Source organism: Capricornis sumatraensis, chromosome 1, assembly GCF_032405125.1.
Source record: "Capricornis sumatraensis isolate serow.1 chromosome 1, serow.2, whole genome shotgun sequence".
Taxonomy (NCBI): Eukaryota; Metazoa; Chordata; class Mammalia; order Artiodactyla; family Bovidae; genus Capricornis; species Capricornis sumatraensis.
The window spans coordinates 35,482,444-35,501,799 of NC_091069.1; the positions used below are offsets into that span (position 1 = coordinate 35,482,444).

Here is a 19,356-nt window from a genome sequence, read left to right on the forward strand (position 1 = left end):
TGTGTGGGTGGGATGGACAAGAGACAGTGGCAGGTCAGAACTGAAGGGTACACGCCTTTTGTGGCAGCATTCAGGGTTGTCATCTTCTCTCCTTCTCCTTTTTAAACACCTTTCAGGCCAAAATAAAGCAGATGGGCAATGGGCTTTCAACCCCTGGAACAGATATACAGTGACATCTCCTCCAACATTCTGGTTCTTCCTACTCCAGTTCAGTTCAGTTCATTTCAGTGGCTCAGTCGTGTCTGACTCTTTGTGACCCCATGAATCGCAGCACACCAGGCCTCCCTGTCCATCACCATCTCCCGCAGTTCACTCAGACTCACATCCATCGAGTCCGTGATGCCATCCAGCCATCTCATCCTGGGTTGTCCCCTTCTCCTCCTGCCCCCAATCCCTCCCAGCATCACAGTCTTTTCCAATGAGTCAACTCTTTGCATCGGGTGTCCAAAGTACTGGAGCTTCAGCTTTAGCATCATTCCTTCCAAAGAAATCCCAGGGTTGATCTCCTTCAGAATGGACTGGTTGGATCTCCTTGCAGTCCAAGGGACTCTCAAGAGTCTTCTCCAACACCACAGTTCAAACGCATCAATTCTTTGGCGCTCAGCCTTCTTCACAGTCCAACTCTCACATCCATACATGACCACAGGAAAAACCATAGCCTTGACTAGGCAGACCTTAGTCGGCAAAGTAATGTCTCTGCTTTTGAATATACTATCTAGGTTGGTCATAACTTTTCTTCCAAGGAGTAAACTTACTCCCATATTATTCCCAGATTTTCAGACCATGGCCCTTCTACTCCACTGAGCAGGACTTGTGAAGGTGTTGGCAGCCCTGGGCTGTCTGGGCGGATCTCTGAGCTTTTTCTTGCTTCACTATCATTTCCACATTTTCTCATTACCTGCTTTCCCCTGCTACCCCTCTGTCTACTTCCTTCTTCCTTCTTTGACTAACTTATCACCCACAACGGAATACACTTGGATTCTTGACTGGGCATGTATGAAACCAATGGTGAAATAGAAAGGTGAGCAGGGAATGAAGAGGCCGTTTCATGAGAAAAAAATGCAACCAGCGTATGTGAAGCCAACCCGAAATGGGTAAGGGACATAACTCAAAGAGGCACAATCATAGCAACAAATGTTAAAATACACTGATGATCATAACATTTTTTGGAGACGAAAAGATCCCTATAATATCAATCTTTTGCCAGAGCAATGACAAAGGAGAGAAAGTCATTCTGATGATTAGGGAGATGTTCCATTGTCAGGGTGAAAAGAAAAGCACAGAACCCTGAAAAGAACGTGGATGGAACCCTTTTTAGTCCTTTGATTGTACATCCCTTGTCAAAGCTGTTATGTAAAACCCTCTAGGGAATGAATGAAATTCTGTCTGTATGATTCTTTCTATTTAAATGCAGAAGAATCATGTTAAATGAACCTAGAGGACAGGACTGTTAGTACTTAATATTTCCTAAGCAGTCTTCCAGGCTGTCAGGTAACCTTTCCCTGTGGTTTCTTTTCCTCTCTTAGATTGAGCCCTTCCTGCGAACCCCTCGGAACAGTAACTACACATACCCCACCACGCCAGCCATTGAGGTAATAACTCCTGACACATGTCTGCCTCTCTCAGAGACAAACTGTTTCCACCCCCCCGCCCCCAGCGACTCAGGGAGTGGTGCGGATTTTAAAGAGGTAGCTTAAGCAGAAACGTACCCTTCTTACCTACTGGATATTGGAATGTGAAACAAAGGCTCCTGAACCACAGAGTCCCAGGATTGTCCTAACTTGTTCTCAAGTGTTTTCCTGACGTCAGCAACCAAGTAGAGGAAGTGCCTGTGGATCAGTCATCTTTGACCTTTGCACAGACATCATTTCTGATCAGGCAGCTCAGCCTTTCAAGGAGGGATGAGGGGGAGGCCGTGGGTATAATGCACATCGATTTCCTGTAAGGTGGGAGCTGAGTAGGAAGAGCCTCAGTTCCAGGAGCTGGGCCCCCAGGAAGGTGGTGTATATGCAGGTGGGTCTCCAGGGCTTGTCTGGTTCAGGTCAATCATTCTAGCTCTAAGGATTTAAGGCCCATGGCTTTAGGGACAGTTGCTACAAAGATGGCCTGGAAGATCCTGAACCACACCAGGCCTTGCGGGACAGGCTTGGTCCAGGCCGCATCTGTAGGCCACCTGGACAGGGAATCAATCATCACTGTCAGTTGAGCACCTAGGGTTTGCCCAGTCTTGTGCTAGGGGCCAGCAGGGATTCAGAGGAGTGTCAGACATAGTTCTGTCCTTGGGAGTTAGAGGTCTTTCCAGACTGGACACCTCCTTTGTGTCGGGCACTGTTTCAGGAAGATAGAGCCGTAGAGCAGACAGATGGAGCCCGTCCCTTTTATGGACCCTACAGTCTACTGAAGCAGGCATCCAATAGAGAGCGAAGCATAGTCACGTCAGAGAGTAAGGACAGTCTTGAGAAAGTGCAATGGGGCAAGGAAAGCATGCTCTGATGAGCTGTGACCAGGACCAGCAATTGCAGAGGCTCAGAACTGGGGCTGAGTTGGGGGTATTTGAGGGGAGAAAGAAGTCAGCATGGCTATGGGCGTGCAAATGAAGTGGAGAGTTTGGGGTCATGAGATAAACGGGGTCATCAAGGGCATAATCATACAGAATCTGAACCCCTGAGAAAGAAGGTTGAACTCTGGTGGAGAGCTGTGGGAAGCTCTTGGAGGTTCTAGGAGAAAGTGGTATAATCTGGTTCACCTTTTTAAAAGAGCTCCCTGACTAGTGTGGAAAATGGATGGGGGAGTAGCAGGAGTGAGTGAGGAAAGACCTTTTATAAGGCAGCTGAAGCACTGAGACTAACTTACAGGAAAATACTGAAGAACTGTCAGATGCTCCGCTCTGAGATATAGGCCACACCAGCTTCATGGCTGGGGTAAGGCCACCGTTCAGCCTCTCCGAATTCTCTCAGGCCCAACAGAGGCTTATTTCAGGCCAATCGTGGACCAAAATCCATTAGAACTGAAATGTCAGCTGCATCTTGTCAGTTAGGCATTTATTTATTTATCTAACATGTGTGTTTATTGGATGACTAAATGGTGCAGGTGCTGTGCCAAGTGCCAGATACACACTGACGAACAAAGTGGTTCTGGCCCATTGTCTTTGATCTTAGTCTCACATGCCTTTGCTTCTGTTGCTGGAAGAGTGAAAAACTCAGGCACAGAAAGTGATTTTTTAAAAAATACTTTGCTATTTAAATCAGCCACAGATGGGCCACATCAACATTACTTGAGAACTTGTTAAAAATGCAGAGTCCTGGGTGGCACCCCAGTCCTGCTGACTCAGGACCTGCATTTCCCAAAACCTGCAGGCGATCTGGGTGCCCTGGCATAGGGTGCAGCCTAGGCACCCTAAGCAGTTCTTCCCTTGGGACAGACGAACGTGCTCCAGTTCCGACCTGCGTCTGTTCGCCTGCAGGGGATGGGCTTGTCTCTGGCTCATCAGTTCTCTGAGATGTTTCTAAAGCACTCACGGCTGTAGAATTATTTTAAATTGCATCTTCTCTGGATATTTGTCATCTACACACAAACATGTTCTTGATTTCAATAGAACCTCCACACAGAATAAGGACTCCATCAAAATGACTAATTGAACAGTTCCTTGGAATAAACTTATTTACATCAGATTAAGCAAATAATATGTAAAGGAATTGCATTGTTGCTCCCTTGTGAGAGGAGTGTTTTAACAAGGTGTGTCTACATCAGCCTCTGATCAAATGAAAGAGACAAACTTCCAAAGGTTTGGCAACCACACACCTAGAGAATCAGCCAACCAGACAACACCTATGTGTGGAGCCCTCCTGTGCACTCAGCACTGGGCTTGTCCCTCAAGCACCTCTGGGGACGTGCAGGTGTCTGGGACACTAGGGAAGGATGTCTGTTTCTCTCCCAGCTGCTATGCCCTCTGCTTCCTACCTCATCCCCTCCTCCAGCACTTGGAAAGTATGCTCTGTATTCCAGAGTCAAGAGTGTGTGACTAAAAGCCCATAGAGGTTATGGGCTTCCCTGGTGGCTTAGTGGTAAAGAATCTGCCTGCCAATACAGAAGACGTGGGTTTGATCCCTGGGTGGGGAAGAGCCCCTGGAGAAAGAAGTGGCAACTCACTCCAGTCTTCTTGCCTTGGAGATCCTATGGACAGAAGAGCCTGGTGGGCTACAGTCCATGGGGTTGCAAAAGAATTGGACATGACTGAGCGACTAAAAAAACGAACAAAACAAAAAATCCAAATTATAGACTTTAATTTATATACATGCAAGGAACTGGTTGGCTATTAAATACACAAAAAGACACACACACACATTCAGAAATAATGTACAGAAACTAGAAACTTTACATCTGTAAAAATTTGTAAAAATTTCACATTGCTTTCCTGAAAATATTGTAATTATTGTTTTAGTCCCAGCATTGTAATTAGTATTCATTAGTTTCATGTTAGACAACACCACCTAAACCCATGTGGAACCCTGTGGTTGCCCTATGGAGAGGAGATCTAAGATAGTAGTTTGAAAACTATGCAATGATCACCTGGGGAGCAACTAAAAGGTATCGAATCCAGGTGCCACTCCAGACAAAGTCAGAATTTCTGGGGATGAGACCCAAGCACTGTTTTGTGCATGGGGAGGTGGCAAACACCCTTTTCCTCTTCGATTCCCCTCTCACTCCATCCACAGCCCACAGCTCTTTGCCTCACATGATCTTCTACAGTGACATAGTTTTAGCTAAGGAATTCTTGGTGGAGACTGGAAGAAGGTTGAGGAGACATTTGTGTTTATGTTGGTGTCTATGCAGAATCTTAGGATAGATTCTAGATTAGTGAAAGTGAATGTGTTAGTCACTCAGTCGTGTCTGACTCTTTGTGGCCCCATGGACTGTAGCTCACCAGGCTCCTCTGTCCATAGGATTCTCCAGGCAAGAATATTGGGGTGGGTTGTCATTCGCTTCTCCAGGGGATCTTCCCTGGATTTCACATGAAAGAATCAATGACCTATATCCTGGATGCCACAGTCTCTCAGCTGCTTCTGCCGGTTTTCATCAAGGCACCATGTTCAGGCAACAGCTGTGTGCGGGGGAAGAATTCTTTAGCTAACTCTTCTTGGGCTAACCTTCCTGCACCGTGAGTCCCTGCTGTTGTGTGTTTGCTTTTGTCGATTTAGAACTGGGGCAGTGACTTCTTTTGTACGGAGCAGAATCCTTCCAACAGTGTCCCCACGTCAGGTGAGTATAAACGTCATCACCCCCTTCAGTCAAGGGCTAAGTGGCAGGTTGCTGGGAGAACCTACAAGCACATCTTGGAGCCTTGAGCAGGCCTTGCTGATTCCTGTGCACTGTAGACCTTGATCCTGGGCAGCCCATGACGAGCTGGCCTGCAGCACTGCTGGGCTCCCACACTTCTCATCTCAACTTATTCCTAATGGCAACCCCTCAGGCCTCCCTGCCCAGTGAGATAGGTACAGTCAGGGATGGGGGTCCTCTCTGCCTGTGCTCATGATCCCCACAGCTGGAACTTTCTTGGACCCCTCAAGAATGAATTGGGCTCCTCTCCAGATGGCTAAAAGCCATCAAGCCCATTACCTTCAGTGCCTTGGTTGCTCTGGATGCATGGAAGAGACAAATTTTCTAAAGCCTTAGGCTGGAAATAAGTGTAATGGAGATGGATGGGATGAAAACGGAATCTCAGGCTTCTCATCAGGTTAACAGTTTAAAAGGAAGACCTCTGCCAACCATTCATCTCTTTGCCTGTCTCCTTAGTCCATGAGCTCCGACCAGCGGATATCAAAGTGGTGGCTGCCCTGGGTGACTCGCTGACTGTGAGTACAGAGATGAGCCAGGAATCAACTCTTCTTCCACACTGGCTCTGCGTTCAGCATTTAGCTGACACTGTTGAGAACCTACCTGTGTCTGGCACTGAAGCACAGCCAGGGAGCCACGAGACATCAGCAGGCAATCTAGAAGCCCTGCCCTCCACCCTTCCACACCCCGGCTCAAACACCACCTCCTCCCATGAGGCTTCCCTCCAGCCCCAGATCGAAGCCATTCCATCCCTTCTTCCCCCCTGTTCCCAGGCATTTCATCTGTATGTGCTAAGGTAATTATCCAAGTCTGCCCCACATCACTAGGGAACACATCTTCCTCACTCCCTCCTCGGGTGGTGGGTCTGCCCACAAACCACCCAGCTCCCCTTCACCCCATTCAAAAATGAGGGCAGAAGGGACCCAATTCCTGCACATAGTACAGTTTCACTAAAGGAATTCTATTGGCCAGCCCAAGATTTCACTATTGCTATGTGTGAGACAGTCTGCTAGCTTTTCAGAGCGAAAAGAAGTATGAGATGTGGTCTTAACCCTCTTAAAACTTGTCCAGCTGGGGAAAAAAAAAAACTTACACTGAAGGAGACACCTGTCCAGATAGGTGACAAATAGGACTCTTGAAATCAGGTATTCATGTCTATAGAAAAACAACTTCCCCATATGTGTGTGAGTGCATCTTAACTTTCATATGAACATGGGGAAAGCTGTGGAAGGATACACATCAGGCTTTTACCCATTCATCGGCTCTGGTGGTATGTATATGTGGGTAAGGGGTGAGGAGGGATGTAGAACCTGTGGCAAGAGGCAAGGTTATTAAAGTAGGGGTAAATTATTAACTAAAAAATCCTTGTATTATTTCCCTGGTTCACTTACTTTTGTAAGTTTCAAAGAGGGATTTCTCTTTTTTAATAATAGGGCCTTTAGGTAAAGCTTGATGGAGGGGGTAGAAGCTGACCAAGGTCTTAGGGAATGAACTGGAGACTTAAGGGCTAGAAAGGAGGAAGTTTTGTATTCTGGAAAGGGATGGAGTGGCTGTTAATAGGCTGCCCCAAGTCTCTCATGCTTCAGATCAACTTGTTTAGACCTGAAGGTGTGAGTGGACAGGAAAGGGGGGTGAACAAGAAAAGAAAGTGGAAACCAGGTCGTGGTGAGCTCAGAATGTTGGTGAAGGGTCAGAGTCAGGGGAAGCATGAAGAAGCAGGTGTGCTTGGAGGAGCAGGTGGGCAACTGAGTGAGAAGGGAAGAGACACTGGGGGCTGGGGCCGAATGGGGCCAGGGCTGTCCATGGCAAGGAGATGAGAGTCTCACCAGGGAGTATGGCAGAGGGAACACAAAGGGTTGGAAGCCAGAGAAGTTGGGGAGGAAGCATCTTGCTTCTTCCATGACTTGGTTACTGGTTGTGTGTGGAAGGTCGGGGAGTCAGGACAACTCAGAGATTAAGCGGCCTGGAGAAAAACTGGTACCATTTTCAGAAAAGGTAAATCCAGGTCCCAGCTGCTACCCCAGGGCCAGAGGGGCTCTCCCCAGTGCCCCCAGCCTGCCCCTGACCCAGTCCAGCTCTACAGCCTTCTCTTTGCCTTTTTCAGACAGCAGTAGGAGCCCGACCCAGCAACTCCAGTGACCTCCCCACATCCTGGAGAGGACTTTCCTGGAGGTGAGGGTGTTCTCTTATCTCTGTTGATGATGCTCCCCATAGAGGCATGGGTGGTATGTTTCCCCATCACTCATCAGAGATGAGGCCAGGTACCCATGGCCCAGCGCTGGAATGCAAGGCAATGCCCTGATGCTCATGCTAGACCTAAGGGGGATGGGAATCCTGCCTTGGGGCAGCCTCTCTGGTTCTGACTCAGAAACATGATGACCGGTGATTTTAACAAATGTGCTTTCTCTTCCCCAGCATTGGAGGGGATGGTGACTTAGGGACCCACACCACTCTTCCCAGTAAGTAGCAACACAGAGAAGCACTATCACTGTGGCCAGGGCCCTCCCCTGAGCAAGGGAAGAGAAGGTTGTCTATAAGGAGGGGGAGTCAGCCCACCTGAAAAGACCAGGAGCATCCGGTCCACACCTGTGCCCCAACATTGTACATCCATCCCCCTCTCACCTGTCCACTCTTCCATCTCTCCCTTCAAAGACATTCTGAAGAAGTTCAACCCCAACATCCTCGGCTTCTCCACCGGCACCCAGGAGGAGACAGCGGGGCTGAATGTAGCCGCAGAAGGGGCCAGGGCTCGGTGAGTAGACTGGGGTACCGGAGGGATAGAGGAGGGCAAGGCTGAGAGATCGGGGAGGAGAGAAGGGCAGTGTCTGAGCAGCACTAGTGGCTGTGGGCGGAATGCTTCTGCTACCGAGCCCCGAGCCGCCCCTCATGTGGATTATCTCCTGAAATCCTTGCCCACTTTGAGATGCGTATTAGCGTGAGGACCCAGAAGCTTAAACCATTTCTTGAACAGCCCAGGGTCATCAGAGCAAATGCCTGGAGAAACCAGGATGAAACAGGCTGAACCAGAGCCTTCGCTCTGCCTGCGGCACTGTTAACACCTCTCAGGGCAGTGGGAGGAAGCACTTGAGGGTGGCTGGATGACAGGCAGGCGGCCGGGGCCCAGGATGCATCCTGCTGACTTCAGCTGGCCTCTCCAGCCAGGGGAAGCCAGAGTCGAATGCGTGGGGGACTCTCAGCACCCCTGGAACGCAGAGCAGGGCCCCACAGAGGGCCACCCTTCCTTCCTCTCTCTTCCCACCTCTGAGCTTCTAGTGCTGGACTCTGAAAAGGCTGTATTTGACACTAGGGAGTTAGGTGGTAGAGCCCCTAAAACACCGAGGCAGTTGTTTGTTTTCACTTGGATTTCTGTGGTTGACAACAATCCAGATCATTAAAGTTGAAATGCTCGACAGAGTTCATTGATTTTCTGCACAGAGTGTGCTGGGTCTTTGCTTTGTAGAAGGGTTGCTGCAGTCACATCACCAGGGAGACAGAACCGGCTTGACTCACTCTGTTTATAGGCAGCATTCCTTTCAGACACGGTAAGGAGGGCCCCACGCTTCCTAGGTTTGAGTCTCTGAGCCACAGGAAGCAATGTCAGTTCCTCAGCGTCATAAGCAGGAAGAACTTATTTTTCTGTGAAAAATTGGGCTGCCTGGGGCCGTAATATCAACATCTAGTTGCTGGTATTGCCATTATTATTATTATGATCATTACGGTTTTATGAATACCATTATAGAGCCCAGGCCTCATTAACCAGGAACTGACTCTAGTCTGTTGACGTTCAAGCCCCCTTCCCCTTTCTTGCTTCACTTCTCTTAAACTGCCTTTTCTATCTCACTGCTGCTTGGTATCTCCGTGAGAACGAAGAGTGGCAGGGGAAGCGGCCGACACGTGCAGCTTCTTGTTAGGATCTCGGAGGTCCTGTGTTAGGGGAAAGGACAGCAAACCGTTAGTCAGCTTAAGTAAGCAAGAATGGAGCACCGTTCTGTGAGCCTTCCTTATCTGCACTGTGTCATGTGGCATGGTGTGGAAAAGGATGAGTTCACTTAGAGAGAGAGAGATGAATGCCGCAGCAGAGCAACCAGGATAATGAGACCTCCAGTTAGATTTTCTATGTCCAGCCCCCAGCCTTGCGGGCTGTGTGACCTTGGGCAAGTCACTTAGTATCTCTGAACCTGAGTTTTCTCATCTATAAATGGAGATAATAATAGTACCTACTTCTCTTGGCTGTCACAAGGATTCAATGAGACCAATAACCCACCTAGTTTATAATCTGTATGCAAAAAAAAAAAAAAAAAAGGTCGTCATTAGGGTATTTTGTTTCAAAGTTTTATTTGAGATCAAGCTTCCTTGCTATCAATTAATAAGCAAGAATTCACTGAGTACCTGGGAAGGACTGAGCCCCATGGTGGTTACTAAAAGATACAGAAGAATCAAAAAGTGAACTGTCTGCCCACAAAGAGCTTGCCATCTAGTTAAGGAGCCTAAACCAATAGGAAATAATTTTGGGGGGAAGAAGTGTTGTTTATGGCAATGTTGCAGACTGAAATGATTTTGTACTCAGAAAACAGAAGAATGTAAAATGTGAACTGGGCAGTCTACTTACAGACAGGTACAGACCCAGAAGGGCCCCCAGAAAACATCTAGTCCTGCCTGTTTGTATAGAGATGAAAAAATTCAAGGTTAGCAGGGTTCCGTAACTTGGTTGAGCTCCGCAGCAAACTGGTAGCAGAGCTGGAAGGGGATCCCTGGTCCCGTAGCTCCCAAAGCATGGCTCTGCACACCGAGACTGAAAAAGGAAATGGAGAAGTGGGTAAACAAACCCAGAGAGAAGGCTCCTAGGGGAGACAGGGCTTGCTCTGAGCTTGAAGCGTGGGAAGAACTTGGCTAGGGAGAGGGGAAAAGAGGGCATTCCTGACTTTCGCTAGTGTTCTGGAGGGCTTACCACCCACAGATGCCCCTGTTCATATCTCAAACCTGTAAAAAGATTACAGAGACTTCTGTGGTCACCTTTAACCAAACCAGGCTTTCCTTATGACGTTCATAGCAATAGCATATGAGATACGGTCCTGAGTGAATGAACGAGACACACGGCAGAAACGGTGCCGTGTGTGCTTGGCCACATGCCCAGCTCATTGTGGACATGCAGAGATTTAAAATACCCATTCTGTGCCGCTTCCTTCTTTTATGGCTTCTTCCATGGAAGCCTCCATTTGCTGTATCCCTTCTGTTATACATATGTTTTAAATAACTGCTTTATTGAGGTGTAATTGACATAAGTACACTGTACCAGTTCCCCAGTGGTTCAAACAGTAAAGAATCTGCCTACAATGCAGGAGACATGGGTTCAATCCTGGGTCAGGAAGATCCCCTGGAGAAAGAAATGGCAACCCACTCCAGTATTCTCCCCCAGAAAATCCCATGGATGGAGGAGCCTAATGGGCTACAATCCATAGGGTCACAGAGAGTGGGGCACAACTGAGTGAGTGACACTTTCACATGCACATATTAAAAGGATGCAATCTGATCAGCTTTTTATATGCATATACCTATGAAACCGTTGCCTCAATCAAGATGATGACTAGATCCATCGCCTCCAGAAGTTCCCCGTGCTGCTCTGTAATTAGTCCCTCCCTCCTGCCCCTTCCGGTTTCCACCCCACTCACTCCCTTGGGACCCAGGTAACCACTGACCTGCTTTCTCGTCACTATAGATTAGGTTTAATTTTCTAGAATTTTCTAGAAACAGCCATAGATGATATACTCTTTTCCCTTTTCAAAAAAAGGATTTATTTACTTATTTGGCTGCACCAGGTCTTAGCTGTGACTCGTGGGATCTTTGGTCTTTATTGCAGCAGGCAGGATCATTAGTTGCAGCATACAAACTCTTAGTTGTGGCATGCAGGATCTGGTTTCCTGACCAGGGATCAAACCCGGGTCCCCTGCGTTGGGAGCACAGAATCTTAGCCACTGGACCGCCAGGGGAGTCCGTGTACTCTCTTCTTGTCGAACATCTTTCACCCAGCAAAATCATTTTGACATACATCCCTGTTATTATGTGTATCACTAGTTCATTCCACTTGATTGCTGGGTAGGGTTCCGCTGGCACGCCTCTAACCCAGAAGCATTCATGGCACACATCTAGGGGGTGAAGTGAGGACTAGCCCTGTCAGTATCTGTCTCCCTCATCCTGCTTTGTTACCAGTGGGGGAAGTGAGGAGATGGGGACTGGTTTGGAAATCCAAAGGAATGATAAAGAAGAAAAACGAAGGATTAAAAGGAGAGAGACTGGGACTTAGAGGTAAAGGTTGAGGGAGTCATGAAGCTTGGAAAAGAGGAAGCTGAGGGATCATTTGGGGTGATGGCTTTTTTCAAATATACAAAAGGTTATTTTTAAGACAGGCAGCCGAATAAGAACTGAACAGGCTCAGCCTGCAGTGAAAAGACCTGGATGAAATATAAGGGAATGTCCCTGACAGAGATCCCCACTGCCTGCCCGCCAACCTACCCCCCCCCCCCCCACCATCCTTGCTGCTGAAGTGGCCTCAGAGGACCAGGCCTGCAGAAGGCGGTGGTGAGATGCGTGTCAGCCCCCTGGCAGGGTCAGGATCAACTAGGGCTCCAATGCCCACAGCAAATCTTTGATTGTTCATAGGTTGAGATTTCTTGAGAATTGAAAGCCTTTCAATAGCTTCTGAAGGAATAAGTCTTTATATAACATTTTTTTTTTCCTGAAACATCTCCTCGCCAGGCCCAAATCCTGCAGCTTGAGCCCTTGCTCATGAACCAGCTCTAATGTTCCCTTCTCTTCCCCTGCCCAGGGACATGCCAGCCCAGGCCCGAGACCTTGTGGAGCGAATGAAAACCAGCCCTGTGAGTACAGGCCCTGGGCCACCCTCTGTCTTTAGCTGGGGTGGGTGCAAGTGGCCCTGAATGAGCCCCCTTTGCGCCACTGCACTTCAATCTCTTGGCTCGTCTTTACGAGGGACCAGATGAGCAGGTCTTGCCACCAAGACAACGTCTCTGCTGCACCCCTTCCCTAGGCACCCTCCCCTCCAGGCCGGCTGCAGGAGGAGAGATGAGCAGAGGGCTGGTGGAGGTGGCAGGCCTCGGCCTTTGGCAGCTTTCCATTGCACCCAAGAGCTGGCTTCCCAAACCCTATTATGTAAACTTTGGCTTCTAAAAATAGCCTTCTCATTCCAATCCTTCCTCCTTCCCTCTTACCCGGCCCCTCTAAACCTCCTCTCCCGCACTTTTTTCAATGCTCTGGGTTTATGCCTTGGAAGTCACTGCCTGGCAGCACTCCTATTATGGGGCTGCTGAGTGGGAAGCAGGCTCCCTAGAACCTCTCCAGCCCCCTCCTCACCTCTCTGTCCAACTGGTCCCCTTCTCTAGACCCAGGCAGCTCTGGGCTTCTGCTTCTAGACGCGTCTTTTGCCCTGGGCTCCTCTGAAGGCCTTTGGATCACATTTTATTGTTGCCCGGCTGCTAAGTCACGTCCGACTCTTTGCAACCCCACGGACTGCAGCACGGCGAGGCTTCCCTGTCCTTCACTCTCTCCCTGAGTTTGCTCAAACTCACGTCCACGGAGTCGATGAGGCCATCCAACCATCTCCTCCTCTGTTGCCCCCTTCTCTTCATGCTCTCCATCTTTCCCAGTATCAAGGTCTTATCCAATGAGTCAGCTCTTTAGTAGTATGTTAGTACAAGCCACCTCCTCCTGGACTTCAGCTTTCTTAAGATCTCAAAGGGAAAAAAGTTCTCTGTACTGAGCAGTCACACACACACACACACAGACACACACACACAGACACACACACAGACACACACACACACACACACGGTGGAGTCCTTGCCCAGCACCAAAGTGAGGGTGAGGGAGCTCCACGTGACATTTTCTCTCCACTGTGACACAGAGGATGAAAGGCGCTGGGGGAAGGGGTGTCTAGCACACGCATGTGCCCCCTGACCCCCACCAAGGCCTAAGTGGGCTCTTCTGCCCCCTCAGGAAATCAACCTACAGAAAGACTGGAAGCTGATCACACTCTTCATTGGGAGCAACGACTTGTGCCATTACTGTGACAATGAGGTAGGCCCCTGACCAGCCCCTGGGGGATGGAACCGATGGCCAAGTCACTGTCTGTATCCAGGCTGGGATGTCCCCCGCGGGAGGCACCCAGGCCGGCTCTCCCAGGCGCCTGAGTCTGCCCAGACAGCCCGGCTCCCACACGCCAGACAGGCCAGCTGTCCCCTCTACTGAGCGGCTGCTGCACTGGTTCCCTGGTCCAGATGTGTCTGGACGTCCCCACTCTCAGGCACTGCTGAGGTGGTCTCTCTTACACCCGTAAATACTGTTCTCTGGTAGCCAGTGGATAACCAGGAAGCCCCCTCGCCTGTTTGGAGTCTCTGCCCTTTTTTTCGGTGTTTCTTCAGGGTGGAGAGGTTGCAGGGGGCGGGGCTGAAACAATGTCATAAATATGGTGATACAGTTGAACCAATCCTGATCCATGGCTCACTGCCCTTCAGGGACAAAAATGTGCTAATCACCTGCAGCCAGCCTGTGAACCCAACCCACTCCCAACCTTGTTTCTATGGGGAGACACGTCCAGACTTACAAACTTTGGGAGGTAATAACTTTTGGAATTCATCTTGTTCTAAGTTGAGGATGTGCTATATTTTATTTGGCCAGGAGAAAAAAAGCAGCTGCCATAACTCAGAGGTTGTGCTAGAATGTTTGACAGTCACAGGCAGCAGGGAGAAGGCATTTATCATTCCTTGTGGCTCAGTCAGTCCCCAAATTCTAGGTGAGAACCAGCCTCCCCCACACAGGGACCTCTCTTCCTCACTGCCCAGACTAGAGGCAGAAGTGATCCAACCCCATGGGATTTTAAATGTCATTGTGTTCTGCTCTCCATGGGGTCCAGGGAGCCAAAAGTGACCCCAGAAGACCTGTCTTCATACAAAGTCAGGTTTACCTTCCTGAGAGCAGCGTTTTGTGGAAATGACTTGGGGCCACCACCAGGATTCAGGCCATGTTTTTGGAAGGGGCTAAATCAGCCTCCAGTTGGGAGAGGGGCCAAGAGAGGAGGCCCACAAGCTGAGTTACAAGGGTAGAAGTGATGGGGAGGCCGTGGCAGGGGGGCCAGCGCTGTCAGGATCTGGGTTAGAGATACCATGGAGAGGGTGGGGTGGGGGCCGTTGGTGGTACCTAGTAGGCATCAAGGGATGACTGTTCTTTTTCTTTTTTCAGCCTTGCTGGGTCTTTGTCACGTGGGCTCTTCATTGCAGGCTTCTCTGGTTGCAGCATGCAGGCTCCGTAGTTGCCGGGCACAGGTTTCTTTCTAGTTGCAGCACATGGGCTTAGTTCCCTGACCAGGAATCAAACCCACGTTCCCTGCATTGGCATCCACTGACTACCAGAGAAGTCCCCAAGGAGTGACTTCTTACCAGAGACTGTCCATCAGCAACAAGGGTTGGGCTTCCCATCTGGTGCAGGACCCTCCTGTGCTGGGCATCAGGCCAACTTTTCCCCCTCCTCCCAGGAGCTGAGCAGAGCCCCTTCCTTCTTCACAGGAGGCCCGCTCTGCTGAGGAGTATGTTAAGTACATCCGGCAGGCCCTGGACATCCTCTACGAGCAGGTAGGGAGGCACAGCGGCATGTTCCTGGGTCCTATTTCCTGCCAGCAGCCAGGCTGTCTGCTGGCTCACCAGGGGTTGCTCCCTGAGCACAGCTAGAAGACGTGTTCAGTGAGATGCACACTGCACAGAGTCCCCCAGGAGCAGGTACCCGGATGGATGGGATGGGAGGGAGGCAGCTGCCAAGCTTCTCTGTGGGGTGGAGTCTAACTGGATCTGACTGCCTTGGTTGGGAGGCAAAGAGTCTGCTTCTGGAGCCAGTTGGTCTGACTTGTAGCCGGGCACTGTGGCTTCCTAGCCATGTGACTTTGGGCAAGTTGACTGTGTCTCGGGTTCCTAATCTATATTGTAGGGCCAATAAAGACCATTCCACAAGATAATATAAGGCACGTTCCCTCTCTCAGCCTCAGTTTATTGGTAAAGTTGGGGAGGGGGAAGTAGACTGTAGATGATCCCCCAAGCTCTTTCCAGCAATAAGCTCTGCTCCCCCACAAGTGCTTGGGGACTACTGAAGCCCACCCCCCTCTACTCTCCACAGCTTCCAAGGGCTTTCATCAACGTGGTAGAGGTCATGGAGCTGGCTGCCCTGCACCAGGGTCAAGACGGAAAATGTGTCATGCCACTGCCAGCCCAGTAAGTAGATGGACGTGGTCCCCAGGCGAGGGCACCTAGGAAGAATGGGGCTCAGATGCCAGTGGGTGAGACCGAGACTGGCAGAGCTGGAGAGTCCTGTCCATGGGGCAAACATCAACAATTAGCCAGGGACTTGGAAAACCATTCTAAAGTGTTGCTACCTTATTGAATGCCTACTGTATGCAAGTTGCTTCAGTTCTCTAGACCTCGCTTTGCCTTTCTGGAAATGATCTGTGAGGGCTCCAGAATGTCTGTGGTGCCAAACCCCAACTTCAGCAACTTGTTCCCTGTTTGAGAGGCAGCAGGAGGCGATGAGCTTTCCAGACAGATCTACTGGGCCTCATGTCCTGGCGTTGCCGTTCAGAAGCTGTGGGACCTTGTACAAACACACCACCTCTCTGGGCCTCTTACTCACATGTAAAAATCTCCTGGGGAAGTAGAGGCGACGTCTAGGGGAAACACATGTAAAGTGCACGGTCCCGCTTGGGCAGGCACTTAGGAAATAGTAGCTATAATGTACTTCTTAGGACTGGCCTTGAAAGCCAGGCTTAGAGCTAAGTTACATCATGCAATAATCTCTGTTGGCCTGGAATTTGTTAAAGCTCAGCTCTGACCCTGCAGGAAGTTGCCCTCTTTAAGGCCAGAGAGTTGCCCAGAGTTTCTGTGAATGTTTTTATGGGGGAGGAGATTCTACAGGGTGGCTAAGAAGCCCTATCTGGGGTCAAATGGGTTTTCTGGGAAGGTGACCAGCTGGTTCCAATCTTGCCTGGAACCTGGCCCCTGCATGGAGCAGCCAATGCCACCCAAGAGCATCTTCCTGCAGGAGAGTCCTCAGCAGCTGAATGTAGAGAAGGGAGGCCTCAGGAACATAAGAAAGGCTGGGCCACTTTGAGAGTCTTCCCAAAACCCCAGCCCCCCTGGAGAAACGCCAGGAGCCACAGACTAGGGAAGAAAATAGTCAGGCGGCCAAGGAAACGGGTGGCCTGTCCACAGGAGCCCCAGGCACTGTTGCCAGCCCTCCTGCCTTCTCTCTCCTAATAAGCACCTACTGGATCTCATGTCCCTGAGTCATGCTTCTCTGACCCGGGCCCAAGAGGCAGCAAGTCTGTGTTGTGGGGGCACCTGTGTGTATGGAAAGGGGTGGGAGCAACCTCCCAGGGCCCCTGAGCCTCAGGACTCCTCACCACACAGGAGCAACTGCACCTGCCTCCAAGGCTCCCAGGAGAACCTGCCAGAGATGCAAGAGTTGAAGACGGTGAACTGGGACTTCCAGGTGATCCTGAGCCCCTTTTCCCTCCCCACCCTCCTCTTTACTCCCGAAGCAAAGATTGGGAAAGCAGGTGTTTGGCAGGGTTCTGCTGCGAGCAAGGCCACTTCCTAAAGGCAGATCACAGCCCCTGAAATGTGTGTCCAGGTAAACCAACATCAGGGGAGGGGAGTGAGAACTCAGAAGGGAAGCTGGAAGCAACCCCTCCTCTCAACTCTCAGAGGAGGCATCACCCCTTCACCCCCCACCCCACCCAGAGGAGAGATGGGCTGTGTTCACTGCCCTTGGGCTCCCTCCCTCCTCACTTTCTCCTGTCTGTCTCTGCTCTTGCTGTCCCCTCCCTGGACCTGCCCGCCTGGGCCTTTCTGCAGCGTGGCCATCTCACACTCAGAACTTTGTCTTCTTACCTCTCTGAGAAGCTTCCCTTGACTAAGCTCCCTGCTGGCAACTTCAGTCAGCACTTCACTGACCCTAAAGCCACACATGATTTTGACTTTTACATCTCACAGATGGATGGCCAGCTCCTAGAGGGTGAGCACAGCTAGTCTATCCATTTTACAGTCCGCCTTTGGGCACTTAAGCAATGCCAAGACTGTGGATACCTAAGGTCTAAGGCATTTTGAGGAGCTGGTGTTGAAAAGTTCCCCATTTGGACGGGAGTCCCACGCTCTAATCCGCCTCTTCGTGCGGTGAGAGCAGGGTGGTGGCCATGCCTGGTGCAGCCTAGGTGGACGCTTGTGCAGTAGAGCAGCTGCTCTGGGTCTCCTGGCCCTGACACAACCCGCCCGAGGCCTCAGGGACAGCCTGTCTGTCCAGCCTCGCTGTGGGACTCAGCAGCCTCTCTCCCCATCCCTAGAGTGCCCTGTCGACACTCTCCTACCAGTACCTGCAGCGTGAGGACTTCGCCGTGGTTGTACAGCCTTTCTTCCAAAACACTCTTGTCCCCCTGAACAAGGTGAGCAACTGGGAGGCACATGTATAGCGGCGGTTATCTTGGGGAATGTATTTCCTTCTCCAATGGGCTTTTTGGACAATCTCTCTCCAGGAGTGCTCCCAAGGAGCTGCTGTTTCTGCTTTTGCTCCTTCCCCCCTTTTGAGTTTTACTTGAACTTAGATGTAGTTGGGAAGAAAACGTGAAAATTAATAGTGACCGAGCTCCCCAGGTATGGCCCTGATATTTGCCAGGTTGGAATAAAATGAAAGCTTCCCCCAAATATTCTTTTCAACTATTAGGGCAGGGATACTGAAGGAAAAGGGATGGACTGTAGGTGGCTATGAATCCAGGAGACATGGGTTCAATCCTTGGATCAGAAAGAGCCCCTGAAGGAGGAAATGGCAACCCACTCCAGTATTCTTGCCTGGGAAATCCCATGCGCAGAGGGGCCTAGTGGGCTACAACCCATGGGGTCCCCGAAGAGTTAGACACAACTTAGCCACAGCAAGCAATTTGGTTGCTACAAATATTTTAAAAATAAAAATTCCAAAACTAGGTAGTTTCCATCAATATCTGAGCCAATTGGCAGCAGAAATCAAAGGATGGAAGGTGGAATGCCCAGGGTGCCACTGCCTGGGGCAGAGGGGTTGGGCAGGTAGCGGCGCTCTCATCTCAGGAAGATAATCCCCTTCCTTTGGTCACAGAGAGGGGGCGCTGACCTCACCTTCTTCTCCGAAGACTGTTTCCACTTCTCAGAACGTGGGCACGCGGAGATGGCCATCGCTCTCTGGAATAACATGGTCAGTACCTAAGGGTCGAGTGGGCTCAGGTCAAGGGTACACCCGAGGACGCTCTTTCCCACAAAGAAAAACCTGTTGGTTGATATGGCTCCTTTCTCCCCAGAGTTCAATATGGCAGCTCACGTATTTGTCCTGACAGATTCTATTCTTTCTGTAACTTCCCAGTGTTGTTGGGATATAACTTTGTCATCAGATAGACTAGATGAAAATATCAGCATCAACCCTTTACTGTGTGATCTTGGGCCATTGAGCCCACTCTGGCCATTTGTGGGCTTCCCAGGTGGTGTGGGTGGTAAAGAATCCGCCTGCCAATGCAGGAGACACGGGTTCGATCCCAGGGTCAGGAAGATCCCCTGAAGTAGGAAATGGCAGCCCAGTCTAGTATTCTTGCTCAGAAAATTCCATGGACAGAGGAGCTTGGCAGGCTACAGTCCACGAGATCACAAAGTGTCGGACATGACTGAGCAACTATGTACACACTGGCCATCCATATCAATATCTACAAAAACAGCAAAAGTGACACAGATCTTAGGGATAATGTGTGTGCCGCACCCAGCACAATAATCCCCACACTCCCTGCTATTATTTGTTTAAACGTTATAAAGAGCCACTCAGCCAGTTTTCCCAGGCTGCCACCTAGTCTAGTCCTTTCTGGTGGGGAGAAAAGAAAAACTTGCGAAATGAAGGTACAGCCCAGGGGCCACAACCCTGCGCCTTGACCTACCCTTTACAGCTGGCCATGACTGGACG

General features: G+C 50.1%; 1 protein-coding gene across 1 annotated transcript in view; it reads left to right on the forward strand.

Annotated features, from left to right (window-relative positions):
* PLB1 (phospholipase B1) overlaps window positions 1–19,356 on the forward strand; it is a 121,294-nt gene that overhangs the window by 93,823 nt on the left and 8,115 nt on the right. The window contains exons 42-54 of the mRNA XM_068966712.1: window positions 1,527–1,592; window positions 5,199–5,259; window positions 5,794–5,852; window positions 7,439–7,506; window positions 7,750–7,793; window positions 7,987–8,086; window positions 12,158–12,209; window positions 13,345–13,425; window positions 14,910–14,975; window positions 15,511–15,605; window positions 16,797–16,878; window positions 17,729–17,827; window positions 18,511–18,606. Of these exons, the coding sequence (XP_068822813.1) occupies window positions 1,527–1,592; window positions 5,199–5,259; window positions 5,794–5,852; window positions 7,439–7,506; window positions 7,750–7,793; window positions 7,987–8,086; window positions 12,158–12,209; window positions 13,345–13,425; window positions 14,910–14,975; window positions 15,511–15,605; window positions 16,797–16,878; window positions 17,729–17,827; window positions 18,511–18,606 (969 nt within the window). The remainder of the gene's footprint in view (window positions 1–1,526; window positions 1,593–5,198; window positions 5,260–5,793; window positions 5,853–7,438; window positions 7,507–7,749; window positions 7,794–7,986; window positions 8,087–12,157; window positions 12,210–13,344; window positions 13,426–14,909; window positions 14,976–15,510; window positions 15,606–16,796; window positions 16,879–17,728; window positions 17,828–18,510; window positions 18,607–19,356) is intronic.